General features: G+C 34.6%; 1 protein-coding gene across 2 annotated transcripts in view; it reads right to left on the bottom strand.

Moving 5' to 3' along the window:
• Positions 1 to 496: 496 nt before the first annotated feature.
• LOC131439280 (uncharacterized) overlaps positions 497 to 17,741 on the bottom strand; it is a 36,594-nt gene continuing 19,349 nt past the window's right edge. The window contains exons 1-4 of one of the 2 annotated variants that reach the window (XM_058610107.1): positions 16,723 to 16,998; positions 16,554 to 16,650; positions 15,779 to 15,952; positions 497 to 4,543 (exon numbers count right to left, since the gene is read on the bottom strand). In XM_058610107.1, the coding sequence (XP_058466090.1) occupies positions 3,513 to 4,543; positions 15,779 to 15,952; positions 16,554 to 16,650; positions 16,723 to 16,809 (1,389 nt within the window). In that variant the 5' untranslated portion in view covers positions 16,810 to 16,998 and the 3' untranslated portion in view covers positions 497 to 3,512. Of the gene's footprint in view, positions 4,544 to 15,778; positions 15,953 to 16,553; positions 16,651 to 16,722; positions 16,999 to 17,741 lie in introns of those variants that run through there. The other variant, XM_058610108.1, reaches the window with a different exon arrangement.

The raw sequence follows: 17,741 nt of genomic DNA on the forward strand, positions 1-17,741 counted from the left end.
TTTTTAGTACTTGATTTTTACTAAATTTCATTCAGGGCTTAGGGCAGTGTCAGATATTCATTTAAACTTATTCTCGTTAGTTCTTTTAATATGATAACTTGCTTTTCCGATCAAACCACTTTTTTAAAAATTTTTAAACTTAAATAAAAGATTGCGGATGTGCGTATGAGCTCGCATAAATGCATGAGAAAACAATTTTCTACATTAATGCATGAGAAAACAATTTGAAATGTTACTAACAGACGTATTTGGGTATCCTGTGTGGGCACACTTATCGTATGGTACGATTACGACATTTAGACAGAATTGGAAACAAGAGCAAAGCTACTCAGAAAACTATCTTGATAACGTAGAACAAAACTTTCTGTAACTGAAAATGAAACTGGCAATTGAACAAAGCCAATGCAACCAGTTTAGAAAGCCGTTTGGAAAATGTTTTTGTGTTGACGCGCTGGATGATTGATTGAGTCATACATGTTATTTTTGTTATACTGTATTGGTATGTGTGGTTTTCTAAGCTTTGTTTACCTCTGAGAAACAGTTAAAACTAGCGTGTTTCAATGATGCTTATAATTAGCTTTAGTCTGCGTTACTATTCTTCAAAAATAATAAAAAATAGATGAAGTAGTAACATTACATACAAATAATTAACTAATATGTTCATAGAAATGTGTTTACAAAATATTTTGTTTTTTGAATATATTTTTAACAGCTATCTTGCTTGATATTTCGGTATTCAGAGAAAATAATACAATTAATTCTGTATAAGTTGTAGGACGGGCAAACTATATCAATCAAAATTCCACAGTCAATTTTACAACATTACATCGGACAACAAATCGGTGCACAGCTTCACTCATGAGTTATTACAAAGGAAAAGTTTTCCTGTTTGTGCTATTTAGTTAGAGTTTTCACAGTATAAAATAATTCAATTCTCTTACTGGTTTAGTACAAGATCTTCTATCTTTCGTTTATTGATTTTTAAAACTTTCATTGCCTTGTCTTATGTACGTGGATTAACAAAGTAACGCATCCATTCATGGTTTTTATAATATTTTTTGATTATAATATTCTGTTCGAGTTTACCTACTTCTCGCATGTCGAGTATTTTGCTCTTTTTCGTTTATTTTCCTAAAAATACATTGCTGGCGCATGTCTAATTCAACAGTTCCACTATAGTGCATCCATCTGGTAATTATTTGCTCTGAAAAATTCACGAAATGAAACTGAAACAACGATTTTAAATCGAAATGGAGCATAATTGGCCTGACAAGTTTGCTCAACTTAATTTGTAACAACCGTAGTGAAACAAACGTTGACTTAAACATGTATTAGATGAAATGAGTATGATCGGTTACGAGTTTACGTGACGCAAAATCGTCAGTTCTTTGTTTCTATACTGATTTGTGCTGCAAACTGCTCTATAGGACTACGGTATTGGATTGGATAACCATTGTGGATATTGGTCTCCCTGAACACTGAACAGCCACTGTGCTTGAATCTGCTGTTTCAGCTATCCAATGTAATCAAGTTGACTTGTTGTCTTACTAGTATAGTGGAAGTACACAAAGACGTTTGGCTATCGTTCTTATTTGGCACATGTTCCCGGCATGCATTAGGTATGATTAAGAACTCATTCCCAACTTTTGGCATTTTATATATTATTCATATTCTGAATGAATCGAATGAACACAGACTCTTTTAATTCAGGATCTATATCTACCCGATCGGGTTTTCTGCGTCGCAATTCAAAACTTGTTAGTACACTTTAGAAAAGATAGGTTTACGATTATCATCGATTGGTTCAGATGGAGGTAACTTGTAAACCTTGGGTCAACATGCATCCTAAATACGTAGGATTGGGAAACGTCCATAGTTAAGAACCTAAATGATGAATCCACTTAGCTGTATTTGGTATATCGTAGCTTTGCCGTTCCTTTTTTTACGCAAAACTGTATGAAATTCTAGGTTTTTCGATTTCGTGTTAGGTACTGCACATGTATCTACTTCATACGTATAGGCTGCGAACGCGCGTGTGCGTGTTTGTGTGTATGTGACATAAACATGGGAACGTGGAAACTCTGCCGTAGTAACTGCATGTGTAGGCATGCGTGCATGTTCTGTGTTTAATGTTGTGCTAAAATACACGCTAAGAGGCCGATTTCTATATAGTCGTTAATAGTTATGACCCATCCCGATTTGTGTTGATCTTTTTGGTGTGATCTTTGTTTTCTGGCTGAGTGGACTATATTAGTATTTGTGTGTACAAATTCATTTGGATGCTTTTGCTAGCGTTGACAGACGTACCGAGTAGAATTTTGTTCATTCTTGTATTGTTACTTTTGCCATTTTATCCAATTTTTAAATTTTTATGCTGTGCGAGTTAGAATCATTTTTCGTTATTGAGTGAAGGTGTTAATTTGAATTGAAAAATGAACTAAGGAGCAATCCAAATATTCTTTATACTTTTGAATTTGCTCTTTGGTTAAAACACAACGTATGCCACATCCACACACGTACACACCTACACATACAAATATACACACATTCATGCAAGGGTCCATACGGATACACAGCTATATGTGCAAGTGTACAAATACATTTACTTGTCGGGTTATCATTTGATACATAACTATGTTATCTCATTTGAATTTCAGTTTCTTGTTTTTCTTGTAGTAAAAAGTTTATCATTTCTACAGAAATGATGTATTTAAATACATAATTTATTAATAATATAATATATATTATTATTTGGTTTTGATTTAAATCCTAGATTGGCGATACGACTGTGGTTCACGTGTTTATCCGGTTTGCATGCTTATTTCTTCTGCTGTTTGCTGTTTATATTATTTCAGTAATTACAGTATTACTACGTTATCATTATTATAATTATTATTATTATTATTGATTACAAGATTTTCTCCATTATTGAGATGTGTGACAATCGTATCTCCATATTTTGTTTTACCTACTAACTCTATCATGAAATTAGACACGATTGATGTCTTCGGTTTGTTTTTGTAATGCTGTCGACTGTCTCCATTTCTGTTCTGTTGCAAACTCGTTCGGAACGCGCGTGTTTCTTCGTATGCTTCATTAGAATGATTTTTTTAATTGCTTTATGCTTTTTAATGTAACGGTTACAATGATGTGCGTTTCCATTTTTTTCGAGTTTTAGATATTTTGTTATTCATTAGTGATAACGTTCACGAATTAAGTAAGTCATTTTCATATTTTGTTTGTGTTTTTAATGGCAGCATTTGTGTTTTTCGATTCTCCGGTCCATTTCATGTATGCACAGCTCGAAATGGCACTGATTTTGGCAACACACGCCCTAGTAATTCTCCGGATTCACACCCGCCTTATGCACACGAGACTTCGTCAGCAATCTGGTTTAATGTTTACTTCATCTTAATCATTTGCTCGTCAAATATTTTTTTTATTGTATTTCAGTTTGCTTTTCACTTCTTATAATTAACGCAAGAACGTTGCTAGAAGATTGGGTAGCTCTTTTATAATCGATCTTCATCTTCTTCTTCCACATCCTCGCCATTTTCCTCATTTTCCTCTTTGTAGCCAGGATGCTCCGATATTGCATAGTAATTACCGTTGTATATAACACCTAACTCACGTAATGCATCTCCGCGTATCGTTGCTTTGATCGTCCAGTTGTAGCAATCGTCGGACTCACTTTCGCGATCCAGTCGTTCTACATCTAAAATTTTGGAACTAAGTCGCTCGAGGATAATACCGATGTCCTTTATGCTAAGATGCCGCTTCTGATCTACCGAAAGCTGATCTATCAGAAGCAAAAACTTTTCCGACGTGATAGTTTCATCCTCCATAACTGTGTTTTCTGTTTCACTTTCGGAACTGTCCCGCTCTGGCCCAATGTCGAGAAAGCGCACGTGTCCTTTGGTGTTGGACGTTCGTCTGCTATCCGATAAACTGCTGGGCGGTGGTTGTGGACTGGTAGAACCATCCTGAATTGGAGACGTGGCCACGTTTTTGTGTACTGCAATTTTTCGACCCTCCTCATGAAGAGCACAGCAGTGGAAATCACATTCGGTTGCTCCGGGACTACCAGCCCGAGTTGGTGTGTGAGCATGATGTGCACATTCAGGAGTATGAATATGCACGGCTCCCACAGCGCTATCAAAGGAACCACCTTGCTTCGATAATCGTCTAGCTGAGTGGTATACCGCCGACTGAGGATCATCGTGATTGATTACCGTGATTTGGGGACTCGGATAACGCTGCTGGCTTGCGATTGAACTTTTATCTAGCGAATTTTGAGTGGATAAGCTTTTCTTCGATGGCGAAAATTTTTCTGAGCTAGGGCCATTACTCAACACTCCACTCCCACCTCCAATACCACTACCACTACTTCCTTGTCCTCCTCCTTGTCCACCCTGACGTTGATCCCAGTGTAATACAACGGTAACACGTCCCTTGTTATCCATAATCTTCCAAGAGGGTGTTTCATCCTGCAACTCCAAGGCATGTATAGTTTCACAAACGATTTTTGGTATGGCAGATATCGCTGGAATAAAAAGATAATGTTTAGTAAAAAACACTTAATGGTTTTATCAACAAGCAGTTCCAGAAATACAGATTTTTGAAACATTCTTTCAAGGATTTATACAACATATGAATTCCTGATCAGGTGGTCGAAATTTGAAATATATTGCTATGTTAATGTGTTAATATCAATATATCTAAATTGGTTACAATATGTTTTGGTTTGGGACATTCTCAATATGATCGAACAGTATGAAATTTGCAAGAATAGAGTGGAATTTAAGCACAATAAAGTTATTTGACTAAAAATTTTTACGAAATTTTTTCTGAAAATAAAATTTAAACCATTTTTTAGTAGGTGTAGGCTGCTCGGAAATGTCTAAGTAAGATTCCAGACGTTTTAATCAATTTTGGTCGCATCATGTATGTAAATAGTATTCGATGGTTTCATAGACATCACTATACCACAGGCACGATATTAGTGCACTACCGGCTGTAAAAATTTCATATGCATCGCTAAGCATGCAATTCTGCTGCATGTCTTCTCGATGAATTGAATTTTAGTTAATTGCAATGCTTTTATTAATTCGGGTGCACATCTCGTAAAGTGGTTATGATTTGTCTCAACTTCACCGCCACGTTCAACCAAAATCATACACCGGTAACAGACATTCGTACCTGAACCATGATTCTGTTTTCTTCAACAAGGTTGAGAACTCGTGCTCTTGTGTGCTCGTTGACGATGAACTCGGTTTAGATTTCAAAACAAATCTCGATATCGATTTTCGATTTATTTACCGAGCTCCGTTGTATTTTCTTCATCCGAACCAGCCCACGTACGTACAGTTTAAAATATTGATTAAAAGTTCTGATCAAAAGCGTTACTGAAAGTCTAGTTATAAATATTAGGAAACTTCACATTGTTGGTATACCAATAAATTCAAAGCGGTGACATATATATTTTTATATACTAATAGATTGCACTAATTTGCTATAATCTGCAGTAGCCAATTATTTCAAATTTCCTAAGCCAAAAAAAAACAGATAGTTAGATATTTTTACGGAAATTGAAGAATCTTAAAAATTTTCTACACTTATCGAGAAATGCAATGCAGACAACCAAGCATTTCTAAGAGATAAATGACTGAATTTGATGCCAGTTATAATTTGAAGAAATCAATTTTACATTTACTGTAATATTATAAAATCAAATTTCTAACACTAAGAGTGAAATTATAGTGAACATATATGCATTTTTTTAACACTGAAAATATATGCATTTTTTTTAACTCCGGGCTCTGTCGGTTATGTCACTTATTAAATTCTACTTCCAGAATCGGGAGTGTTAGTCATATGATCATCAAACTTTATCGAAGATGTAATAGTAGCTTTCAAATGAGTCTATAACTGTTAAAATCGTTTCTCCCATCTCCGTGAAACTTGAGCGTATAGTAACAAGTGTGGTTCATCGGTGACATCACTTCCACAACTATTTCTCTGTAACTGGTAATGTCAGCCATTTGATCTTATATAGAAGCACTTATGTTACTTCACATATCCGGAATCAGAAATGTCGGCCATGCGATCTTAGGACCAGTGGCGCATGTAAGGGGGGTCGAAGGGGGCACTCGCCATGGGCGCAACGTTTTTAGGGGGCGGCAAACCAATTCTTGAGACCATTTTTTTGATCGCCCAAGCCATGTTTTCGGAGATGGAGTTCAGCTTTGTTTCTGTTTTGCTCACTAAACCAACGATGGAGGCGGCTAATCTCTTATTTTGTACCGGGCGCCAAATTTCCTCGGTACGCAACTGCTTAAAACTTTATCTGCATTCCAATAGTAGCTTGCAAACGTGTCTGAGTGTGTTGAAATCGGTTCAGTTATTTCCTGGGAAAATGAGCGTTTAGGGTAATGTGCGGTATGTCAGTTACACCACTTCTACGATCATAACTCCGCTACCGGAAATGTCAGCCATGTGATCCTCGAACTCAATCCACAACTCAAAAGTAGCTTTCAAACGACCGTAAATTGATATCGGTTAAGTCACCTTCGAGAAAATTAAGTGGATAAATAAAACAGGGAATAGAACACAACCATTCACACGGGCATACACATACATTTTCCGATCTCTTCGAATGGTATATACCACTATCAGTCTTCGAAACTTTGATCAAAAGTCGGTTTCTCCAGAATTTCTACATACTTTCTATAGCGAAAGGTTAAAAAGCTGTTGCCGGTTATGTCATATCTACGGAACCGGAAATGTGAGTCATGTTTTTTTCCCAACCCAATAACAGCTTTCATATGAACCTAAGATCACTAGGTTCAATTATATAGCCATCTTCGAGAAAATTGAGTGTTTAAAAAAAGTCAGGTTTGTCGCTAATGTCACTTCAACGATCATATCTCTAGAACCGGAAATATCAGCCATGTGATCTTCGAACCTGATTCACAATCCAATAGTAGCATTCAAACGAGCCTAAGTTTGCTAAAATTGGTTAAGCCACCTCAGATGAAATTGAACGGATAGATAAAATCTGAGAAGGAACACATGCATACACATACAAACATATATGCACACAGTCGTTTCCTGATCTCGTCGTTCTGAGTCGAATGGTATTTAACGCTTCGGGGTCTCCGATGTTCCGTTCAAAAGTCGGTTTCTTCAGCATTTGTATATCCTTTTGTCGTGAATACGACTTACTTTACTATGGGGTGCCTTTTCAAAATTCGCCATATTGAAGAATGGGCAGAACTTAATCGTGAATATTTCGACTTGTATTAACGGCAGCAACATAATTCTTTCACTATTTCATCAAAAATATGATCAGGACTTTAGGATAATATTTTGAACAGAGTGAGATAACCGCAAACAACTCAAAACTTAAATTTTCTAAAATTTTGAAAAAAAAACACGGAAAACTTTTTACTTTTGCTTGGCTTTTTTGCGCAAGGACGACGATTTTGAGGTAATCAGGAACATATCCCCATCTGAATGCGTATAAAAGGGGAACCGTGGTCGAAAATCGATCAGAATCAGATGGCTGTCTGTAAACAAATCATCTACCCCGCAATTGAATACGCAGTCCCTGTTTGGTGGGGCTGTGCACGAACACACAAACTTAGTCTTCAGCGCATTCAAAGTAAGATCTTAATGATGATTCTAAATCTACCCCCTTGGACAAGGACTAATGAAGTACATGAGATGGCCTCCCTGGATATACTAGAACAAAAATTCAAACAATACTGCACGAAATTTGAAGAGAGGTGCTCAATCTCTGAAATACAAATAATTCAAAATTTGTACATATTAGGTTAGGGATAGTTATAAGTAGGTAGATATTTTATAAATAATTAAAATAAATATTATGATTAAACATTAGTATGTAAAACAAGAGTAACTAAAACACCTATTATTAATAACGAATCGTATGAACAACAAAGAGGAAAGGCCAAAGGGTCAAAACACTTGTACTGTAAAATGTTGATGTAATACACAAAAATAAGATCAATAAACAGTTATTTATTAAAAAAATGCATGCAAAAATCGATAATTTCTTCTTGTGTGTTGGATGGAAGCAGACGTCGTAAGAATGATTTATCATTTGCTTTCCGGTCGTCGAGGGAGCGATATCATCAACCAGCAGCGACGGAGAGTGCACCTTCTGATTGGTTAGAATCTCAAACACTCAGGTAACAACTCTCATTCGCATTCTGAAACTGGATTCTGGAACTATATTCCGGAACTGATTTCAGTTTCGAAATGATAGTTCTAGAATTGCAACTGAACTCTGAGTCTGCTCTTAGTTCTGAATCTAGTTCTTGAGCTCAGGTCCAGTTCCTAATTCCAGAATTCTTCAAATCGGTTCTTTTGTCCTGAATACGACTTACATTACTATGGGGCACCTTTTCAAAATTTACCCTGTACAAGAATGGGCAGAACTGTACAACGGATATCTTTTGATGTACTTAACCCAACAACATATTTTTTTACAAGCTGTCGGGAATATAAACAGGAATTCGTGATTAAATTTTCAACAGTGTGAAAAAACCCTAAAAATAATTGAAAAACAAAGTTTTCTAAAACTTTTGGAAATAATGAGGAAAATTCATCACGCTTGCTTGCCTTTTTCGCATCCGGACGACGGTTTTGAGGTAGTCAGGCACATATCAGAATCTACTGAACAAATAGAAAAGGTAATCTTTGAATAAAAACTGTTCATTTCTTTTATTGCTACAGACGGAACTGGATGTCGAGGTGAGGTTCTCCCACCAACATCAGTAAAAATAAACCAAGCATAAAGCGTGAAACGCTCAGGTCGTCCTCTCATTTGGACTTCGGTCGTCAGGAAGAGCAGTCGGCAATGAAAGTAGACCTTTGATATTAGAAAGTATAAAGAAAGAGTGTCATTTTTATTCGTATTCACGACATCCAGTTATGTCTCTGACATTACACACCCGTACTTTTCAACTTGAGCAATATATGCATAGTGCTAAACTCCTCAACTGAAGGCAAATTTTCTAAAAATAGCGATTTCTCATTCATTCATTCATTGACAATTTCGGTGACACATGTACAATTGATATTATGGTAAATGGCATAAAAATACTGTTGGTTGTTCTATATATTTCGTCAGATGCTGAACAAGAAACAATCGAGCAGAAATTTGAAAACTCACACAATAAATTCAAAACTAAATGTTCAACTTCCGAACATGCCATTAAAAGAGCTCTGTACAGCTAGAGTTAGGTTACGTTAGTTTAGGTTAAGTAGTTAAAAATATACAATTTCAAGGATATAAATCCAAACATGAATAAAAGTCACTAACAATTTAGGACTGAAACAGTAAGAAATAAAAAACATAGACTAAACAGATAATACCATAGATGTGAATTTATAAACTGTATCACCATCGGAATTCGAACTCAACTCATTACTCTCTATCACGAACGTCTTCATAATAGTTTCTTTCCAGAAGCACCATTATTTTATTATAAAGAACTATACTGGTTATTTCATAATATTTAATTGTGGGTCAGAATGTTTAATGTAACTAATCTGTACTTTAGTTTAGGTATATCGTTTCAAATTCTTGTAGTGAAAAATGGGAAAGCTTGCTTAATTCACACAATCGATCATCTAGTATAAAGAAAGAGTGTCAATTTTATTCGTATTCAAGACATCCAGTTATGTCTCTGACATTACACACCCGTACTTTTTCCTAAAATTGTGAGTAAATATTATTATAGAATACTGTTTGTTGAATGAAGAGATAATTCAGTGAAATAGAGTAACCAGATGTGAAACGTTGAAACAATCTTATTACTGAAGGAATAGTGAAACTTCTACAATTGTCGCCTTTTTCGACATGAAAGCAGGAACGGAACGGTGGATCTGTTTTTGATAAAGTTTTTTTTCGCCGGATTTGGTGAACCCCAGCCTCTCAATAGTGCCACAATGGATTGCTGGGATACAAAGTCCAAAAAATCTCTCTAAACGACACCTGTATTGAACGTACGCTGAATGACTTTGTAACATGATTATTGGATTTACGATGGAACATTGTACAATTGGAATGTTTTCGTACAAATAACGTTCCTTGCCAAGCATAAATGAATGAACGGCAATACTGATTTTCTCAGCATCGTATCGGTAATTTTATTTTCATCTCTTTCTCATATTGATTATTACCGAAGTTGTTAATTTTTGATTTTTTATTCTTCCCTCTATCACTGGTTCGCCCATATCTAATGCATGCCGAGTGTACGTGCATGGCAACTCGACCCAATGTACGCATGTACTGTTCTTACTCGTTCGTGAACGGTGTTCAGGATGAGCATGAACATGAACTCGCGATAACATGTGCTTGAAATTTACTGCATAGGTATAAACGTATTGATGTTTATGGGATGGAAAACTTGAACCGATGTTTATGGGACTGAAAAACCTGATGATTGACCTGTTTCAATTGACCGTGGGTGTAATGGTGCCTTACAAATAAACATTTCACGAGAAATCGATACATGTTTCATATTGAACATTTTGGATAACTGTGTCTGGAATCGGAATCAGCAGACTGTAACCAGGCCTACATGTTCGAATAATAGTAAAATTTGCTTAAAAAAATTTTTTTTGTGTGAACTATATGAAGGTTAGACATTTTTGTCTTTCATTATTCTGGAAGTTTTATCCGGATAAAATACAACCTCATTCAATAGAATAATAAGACATTTATTTGAATCATAGTTCCACCGGTTCAGTCACGGTTTGTTTGTTACTCATCACTTTGTATTTCTGACGCCGGAAGTCAGGGCTGAATGAAATTCAGGAGTAATGTATGGAATGAATCGGCAAAGCCACCGATGAGAAATGTGAGTTCATTCCATTTTTGATTTTTAGTCAAAAAGATCATATACACTTTTAAAGACATTGCACATCGCCTTGACGGGTTCCTTTTGACTATAACCTGTTCTTAGAAAATTAAGTCCAACACTTCTCCGAGAGGCTACATTGATTTGGATTTGCGGCAAAAGTAATAACAGAACATTTAGATACACTCAGAGTTAACAATACAGTCCTCTCTAGATCGCACTATGAAAAAGAGTTCTAGATTGTCAGTGTATATGAATTTGAAACCACACGGGATCATATAGGAGACAAATAAGGAAAAGAGCAAGGGCCCGAGTTTACTTCTTTGAGGCACTACAGATATATTGATAAAACTGAATGATTCAGTGTTTCCCAGCTTTACTGATAGAGAGCGACCAACCAAATATGATTTCAACCAGTTAATGATATCAATCGATGCATCAAGTTTATCAGTTTTTGCCAGCAGAAGCGATTTATCTACAAGATTAAATGAAGCATAGCAAGCAATTTGGTTGGCCATTGAGCGTTTGTTGAATGAAATACTGCACGAAATAATCGTTCAGTTTGCTGGAACGGTTTTTAGTTCTTTTTACTCCCACAAAAATAGTGTGAAAATTATGTGTTATCTTCAATAAAGAAAGAAAATTTGTGGTTATTCAACATGAAATAGAATTATTCTTCAGGTATGTTCCAAAATTCTCCAGTTAAACTAGTCCAACGGGTCTTCCGCAGCTACATTGAAAATGGCTCAACAATGGACCTATGTCTGCCAGATTTGTTTTTTACAAACTAAGATTCAAATGAATGGTTATATGGTCCTATACAAAACTTCTAAATTTCATGTGAATCCGGCGAAGTAACTAAAGCAATTGTTCAACTTATCAAAAATTTTCCTAATGACTGTGATAATTGTATCCGACTTAATATATGCCGAAATGGCTGTTTATCTCTTGTGAAGAAAAAAATAGTGAAATTATGCTCTCCGCAAGGCAAAAAATTGTAAGCCGAATTGAAAACCTCGCAGTAAAAACAACTTTTCAGCCGAGTCCGCATAGTCTTGGTTGCCTCCTAGAATATTAGGTCAGTGTGTGCAGATTTCTTCATTTTTAGAAACACATTTCGAAACTTGCAAATAAGTTGTACCAGATTTATCTGCTTGAAATGAACGCAAAACTTACCGACATGAGAATATTATCATAAAAGTTCCAGAAATACAGCATTACATATGCAATGAAAACAAAAAAACAATAAGATAATTTGTACCCGGTTTTTATCTCGCGAAAAAATGAACAGACCTGACATTACTTTTTAAAGATATTGAAAGAAAAGTTAAGTTCATCATAGTTACTCTCCTAGTTATATATTACCGCTTGAGCAACTTGTTTTTGAAACTAAAGCACACCTACAGCGCGTATCACAAAAGTCGGGTTCACTAAGATGAATGACTAAATTATATTGTTGTTTAAGTCAATTAGTTTGATAAATATAAAAACAACTATTTTGATAAAAATAAAAACAAAAATTTCTCTTTTTAATATTTACACGTTTATATTTTATTTTATTGTCGTGAATACGACTTACTTTACTATAGGGCGCCTTTTCAAAATGAACCCTCTGAGAGAGTGATAAGTTTTTGATCGTGAATATCTCCTGTTGTATCTAATGAATCAACATAATTCTTGCGACATGCCATCAGAAATATGATCACAATTTTATGATAAAATTTTCAGTTGAGTTACATAATTTCAAATAGCTCAAAATTAAACTTTTCTGTTTGGTATCAACGAATATTAAAGAGGAAAACTCATGACGCGTGTTTGCCATTCTCGTATTTTGAAAGCTCATAGCTCAATGATCTGTAGAAGGATTTATATAATCTAACTACCAATAGAATCGAAAATTTTCAACTTGAACGTGTATTGCAACAACATTGGAATTTTTCAATAGTACACTATTGAAAAACCTGTTTGATTTATCCATGTCAGCACCAGCCAATCAGAACGCTTGATGTCTGCATCTATAAAAGAGCTTCCATATACAAATTGAGTGGTTCATTTTTCCTACCATTTGCGAGCAACTGTTCCCGAAACAAGACACACGAGAGCAACATCGAAGACCTGTCGTCTCACTGTTTCCCGTTCAGCGAACAAGAAAAGGAATTTTGGCAAAGGGGCTGTCCGTACACCACTGCCAGTAGCAGGTATAAAGTTGAATGTGATGTGAGAAATAGCGTCATTTAAGTTAAAGCAGCTAATCTGAACGCACGAGACACCGTCAGCACGATGACACCGAAAACCGGTAGAAAGGCAGCCAAATAGTCCAGCAAGGCCCATTCAAAGCACTTTTCAGTGCTAAACATCATCCTAAAGAACTAGTTGAATTTTGTCGCTTTCCTACAATTTCCTGAGCAACTGTTGCCGAAACAAGACACACACGAGAACCATCTCAGATCTCAATATTTCCTACCAAAAGATTCATCAAGATGGAACTTAAAATAATTTGCACCGTGATGTTGGATACATCTTTATACTAGTATGGGGTCGTGTGAAAATATGCCATGCGAAACAGGGTTGCCATATATACAGATTAATCTTTATAATAATAATAATAATAATAATAATAATAATAATAATAATAATAATAATAATAATAATAATAATAATAATAATAATAATAATAATAATAATAATAATAATAATAATAATAATAATAATAATAATAATAATAATAATAATAATAATAATAATAATAATAATAATAATAATAATAATAATAATAATAATAATAATAATAATAATAATAATAATAATAATAATAATAATAATAATAATAATAATAACTGGTACTAACTGAAAATGGTATGGATTTAATTCTAGTGGCGCCCTCTCATAGAAACGATACGAACTTTTCAGCCGATCTGTTACGACAAATTTGTAGTTTATTTTTATTGAAGCTATGAAGTTCGAAGATATCTGATTCTTCTCGAAATTTCAGTACAAGACAATTGCAATGGCCTGGTCTGAAATGTATCGACGATCTTCGGTATACAAGAGTAATTTTAATAATAATAATGATAATAATAATAATAATAATAATAATAATAATAATAATAATAATAATAATAATAATAATAATAATAATAATAATAATAATAATAATAATAATAATAATAATAATAATAATAATAATAATAATAATAATAATAATAATAATAATAATAATAATAATAATAATAATAATAATAATAATAACAATAATAATAATAATAATAATAATAATAATTATTATTATTATTATAATAATAATAATTATTATTATTATTATTGAAATTACTCTTGTATACCGAAGATCGTCGATACATTTCAGACCAGGCCATTGCAATTGTCTTGTACTGAAATTTCGAGAAGAATCAGATATCTTCGAACTTCATAGCTTCAATAAAAATAAACTACAAATTTGTCGTACCTAGCCTCCTATATTAAAAAGGAATTGTTTCAAGTTTGGAATATATAGTTGTAGAATAGTAGCTGTTCAATGTAACTAATCTGTACTTTAATGTAAGTTCATCGCTTCAAACTCTATTAGTGAAAAAGGGGGAAAGCTTGCACAATTCATACAATCAATCAACTAACTGATATTCGGAAAAGTGATAGGAGTGTGCCAGTTTTTTCGTATTCATGACATCCAGTTATGTCTCTGACATTACCCACCCACTTTTTTAGGTGGAATAAATCATTACGTTGGGTGAACCATTTTCTTTTCAACACACTGTTGTCCTCGATGCCATATTGAAAAATATTGAAGAAAAATTCATTTCAAGATTTATCAGATTAATTGATACATCAATATGATTAAAATCGTATGAAAAAGTGTATGCATTGTTGATAGCCTTTTTATACATAATTTGAGCACTTTTCCGATCATATTCCTTGAAAAGAATAGATTGTTATTTTCATAGAAATTGATGTGCAATCATCAAAACACGTACATTCAAAGGCGCTTGAAAATTTCAGGCGTACGAAGACATGTTTCATTTTCTATTTACTAAAACATGAAAGATCAATTCTACAATATGTAGTATTACCATTTATTTATGTGCAGAATATTTTTAAAGTTCCATTTTTGTGTTACGAGCAGTTGTTTTGAAAATCAAATGTGAAACTTATTCATTAGAGATTATGTTTGCTATTTTTTTGAAAACATTCTTGTTTACACTACGTAGTAGTTTCCATGTGTTTCACAATCGTTTTTTCGTTGATTTATTTGCAGCATTTGTAATGGGATCGATGAGTTTTTGTATCAGTTGCACAATAATTGTGAATAAATGTTCGTAACAACGAAAGAACTTAAAGATATGTTGCACAACAAAGAAAAATTGCGCTTTTTTCATAACACAACAGTTACTAGAATAGTAATATAAACTAATTTGATAAATTGCAAAATCAGTAGAAAAATACAGGAAAGCAACTTAACGTACTACTTGGGTCATTCAAAGGGGTGAAATGAAAACCGTAAAAAAATTCAAGCCGGCCTCAAAACTACTCCAATCGGTATTAATAATCAGTAGACGGCCAAACAAACCGATTCCGGTTATTCTTTCAAGAATCGAAGACTATTGTTTTGAAGACTGCCGCAGTATCACATATGAATATGTGCGTATTAAAATCCCCCCGGACCCGGTTTTTTCTCTCGGTGGCTCTGGAGACATTAGCATTGCTAAAAGTTAGTTACTAAATAGCAACCGACTATTAGACGTTTCGTACGTATGAATGCTAATTTGGTCGACGCAAAATCTTTCATCAAAAAGCTGTCCGTTGATATTTTCAGCTCACTCATATTTTGTAGCAGACGACAACTGCCAAACTTGTAGTAATGATCATTGACTTACCAGCTTTTATCACATCGACACCTGTTGGGTACCACCGTTCACCCTGTCGCAACAATAACAGCACAGTGTTGTTGGCTAGTGTCCGGAAATATTCTCCATCCTCTACTTGAGTGCCATCGCATTCTAAAACTAGCCGAACTGGCTCTGATGCTGGTACTCCTAGTTTGTCTTTCCCTGTGAATGAATATTCATCATTAATTCAATGTGGCTAACTGGTTAATGGCATAAAAAGCTAAAACAGTTGTAGTACTTGTAGCTTTTTCCGACATTATTTACGAAATTAGTTGTTACCAAGTTAAAACGGTTAGGAAATTAGTATCTTCATTATTGTTTTTTTTTGTTGTTATCATTCTTCCTATACAATATTTATCATGTAACATTTCGAAATTATAACTAAAAAATATTGCATAATTTTCACAGTGTCCAGAAAGCACCTCATCTCTATATAGCAAGATTCTTCTGGCCGTGAGAGCGATTTGCCACAATGCGCAGCTTCTGTAATTTCCCATGACACGCATACCACCACGTGTAGGTGACTTCACAGACAAATGTAATCACAACTTTAACCGATTGATTATTAACTGGTTGTATGTGTCTTTGACACCAATTTGAATCATTCTACTACATACGGAGTAGAAGCAACTGGATTCTCTCAGCGAGATCCTGTTCAAGCTTGGCCTACTTTTGACTATTTTGGTGGTTAACACTTTTTCTAGTTATTATCCTTTTTAACGTGCTACAGTTTATAGGGTTGATTTTTCTTCATACAACTTACCTCTAACAATTAGTTCCTCAAAACTACCTACGACGAGACCTTTACGGACATTGCGCCAACTGTCCCAGATTTTTAAAGGCCTCTTGCCACGAGACTCCTACAAAGAGATAAATAATAAATCATTATTATCCTACTGAAGATTGTATTTATTGGAGTTCAAATTCAATACCGAAGCCATTCCTTGTCGAAAGTTCAGGCAATTGCATCCCCAAATTGGTTTGGATACACCAAGAGTACATAATGCTGCAGACCACATTCCTATAACCTGTGTTATGTAGCGCTTATATATATTGCGTATTCGAAATCACTATTCCAGGTTCAATGCTCTAGTGGAGAGCTATAAAATGTAGAGCAAGAAGTTTTAACCACATTCTCGTGAATTCCTTGAACAGAAATTATTGTCGGTTCGCGGTTTTCCTAAAGCATAAACCGTACGTATACTGTTTCGATTAAAATAATCTTTTAATCTTAAGTATTTCAGTCGTTTTCATAACTCGTATAAATCTTCAATATATCAGTTTTATTGTATAAACTATTCAATAAAATATATCTTGATAAATGTAGTAATAAATATAAAAAACTTATATCACAGTTTGATTCACTAATGAAATTCACTCATTTTTATGTTCTGTCTAAAGTCTTGTGAAAAATCGACGGGGGATACGTCTAAATCACTGTCATGTCCTTTGTATACTGACACAAATTGTTGCAGCCAAAGCCTGGATGAGCTTCCTTTATGTACCAGCACTACTACGAAATACATAGCACAAGAGGCTCTGCGTTGGCCTATATTTCAACTGACTGCACATTTGGATTCTGCTACAGCCACACTTCAGCCTACAGTAACCTCCTGCTTATTATCCTTTGTGCACTGCAAAGTTTTCAAGTTGACTTCGTTCTGCCAGCACAGAGTAGGTTTAATTTTATCCACGCTCTGGTCTCTGCGGTTGTGGAAACTTTGTTTCAGCATTTTTATAGCTTCAATCGGTTCTGAATTCGTTAAGATTCAACTTAGCTAAAACCACGAATACAATGGGATACAAAACAGGTAGTATGATAGGAAAATGCAACGAATGATCCTCTCGTGTCAAATGATTATCGTAAAGTGCACTGCCCTCGTGACCGAATGACGAATCGAGAGCGGTCGTTTACGTGTCGTATAACCTCGTTTCCGAACAAAGCAGCACA

The sequence above is a fragment of the Malaya genurostris genome, chromosome 3, assembly GCF_030247185.1.
Source record: "Malaya genurostris strain Urasoe2022 chromosome 3, Malgen_1.1, whole genome shotgun sequence".
Taxonomy (NCBI): Eukaryota; Metazoa; Arthropoda; class Insecta; order Diptera; family Culicidae; genus Malaya; species Malaya genurostris.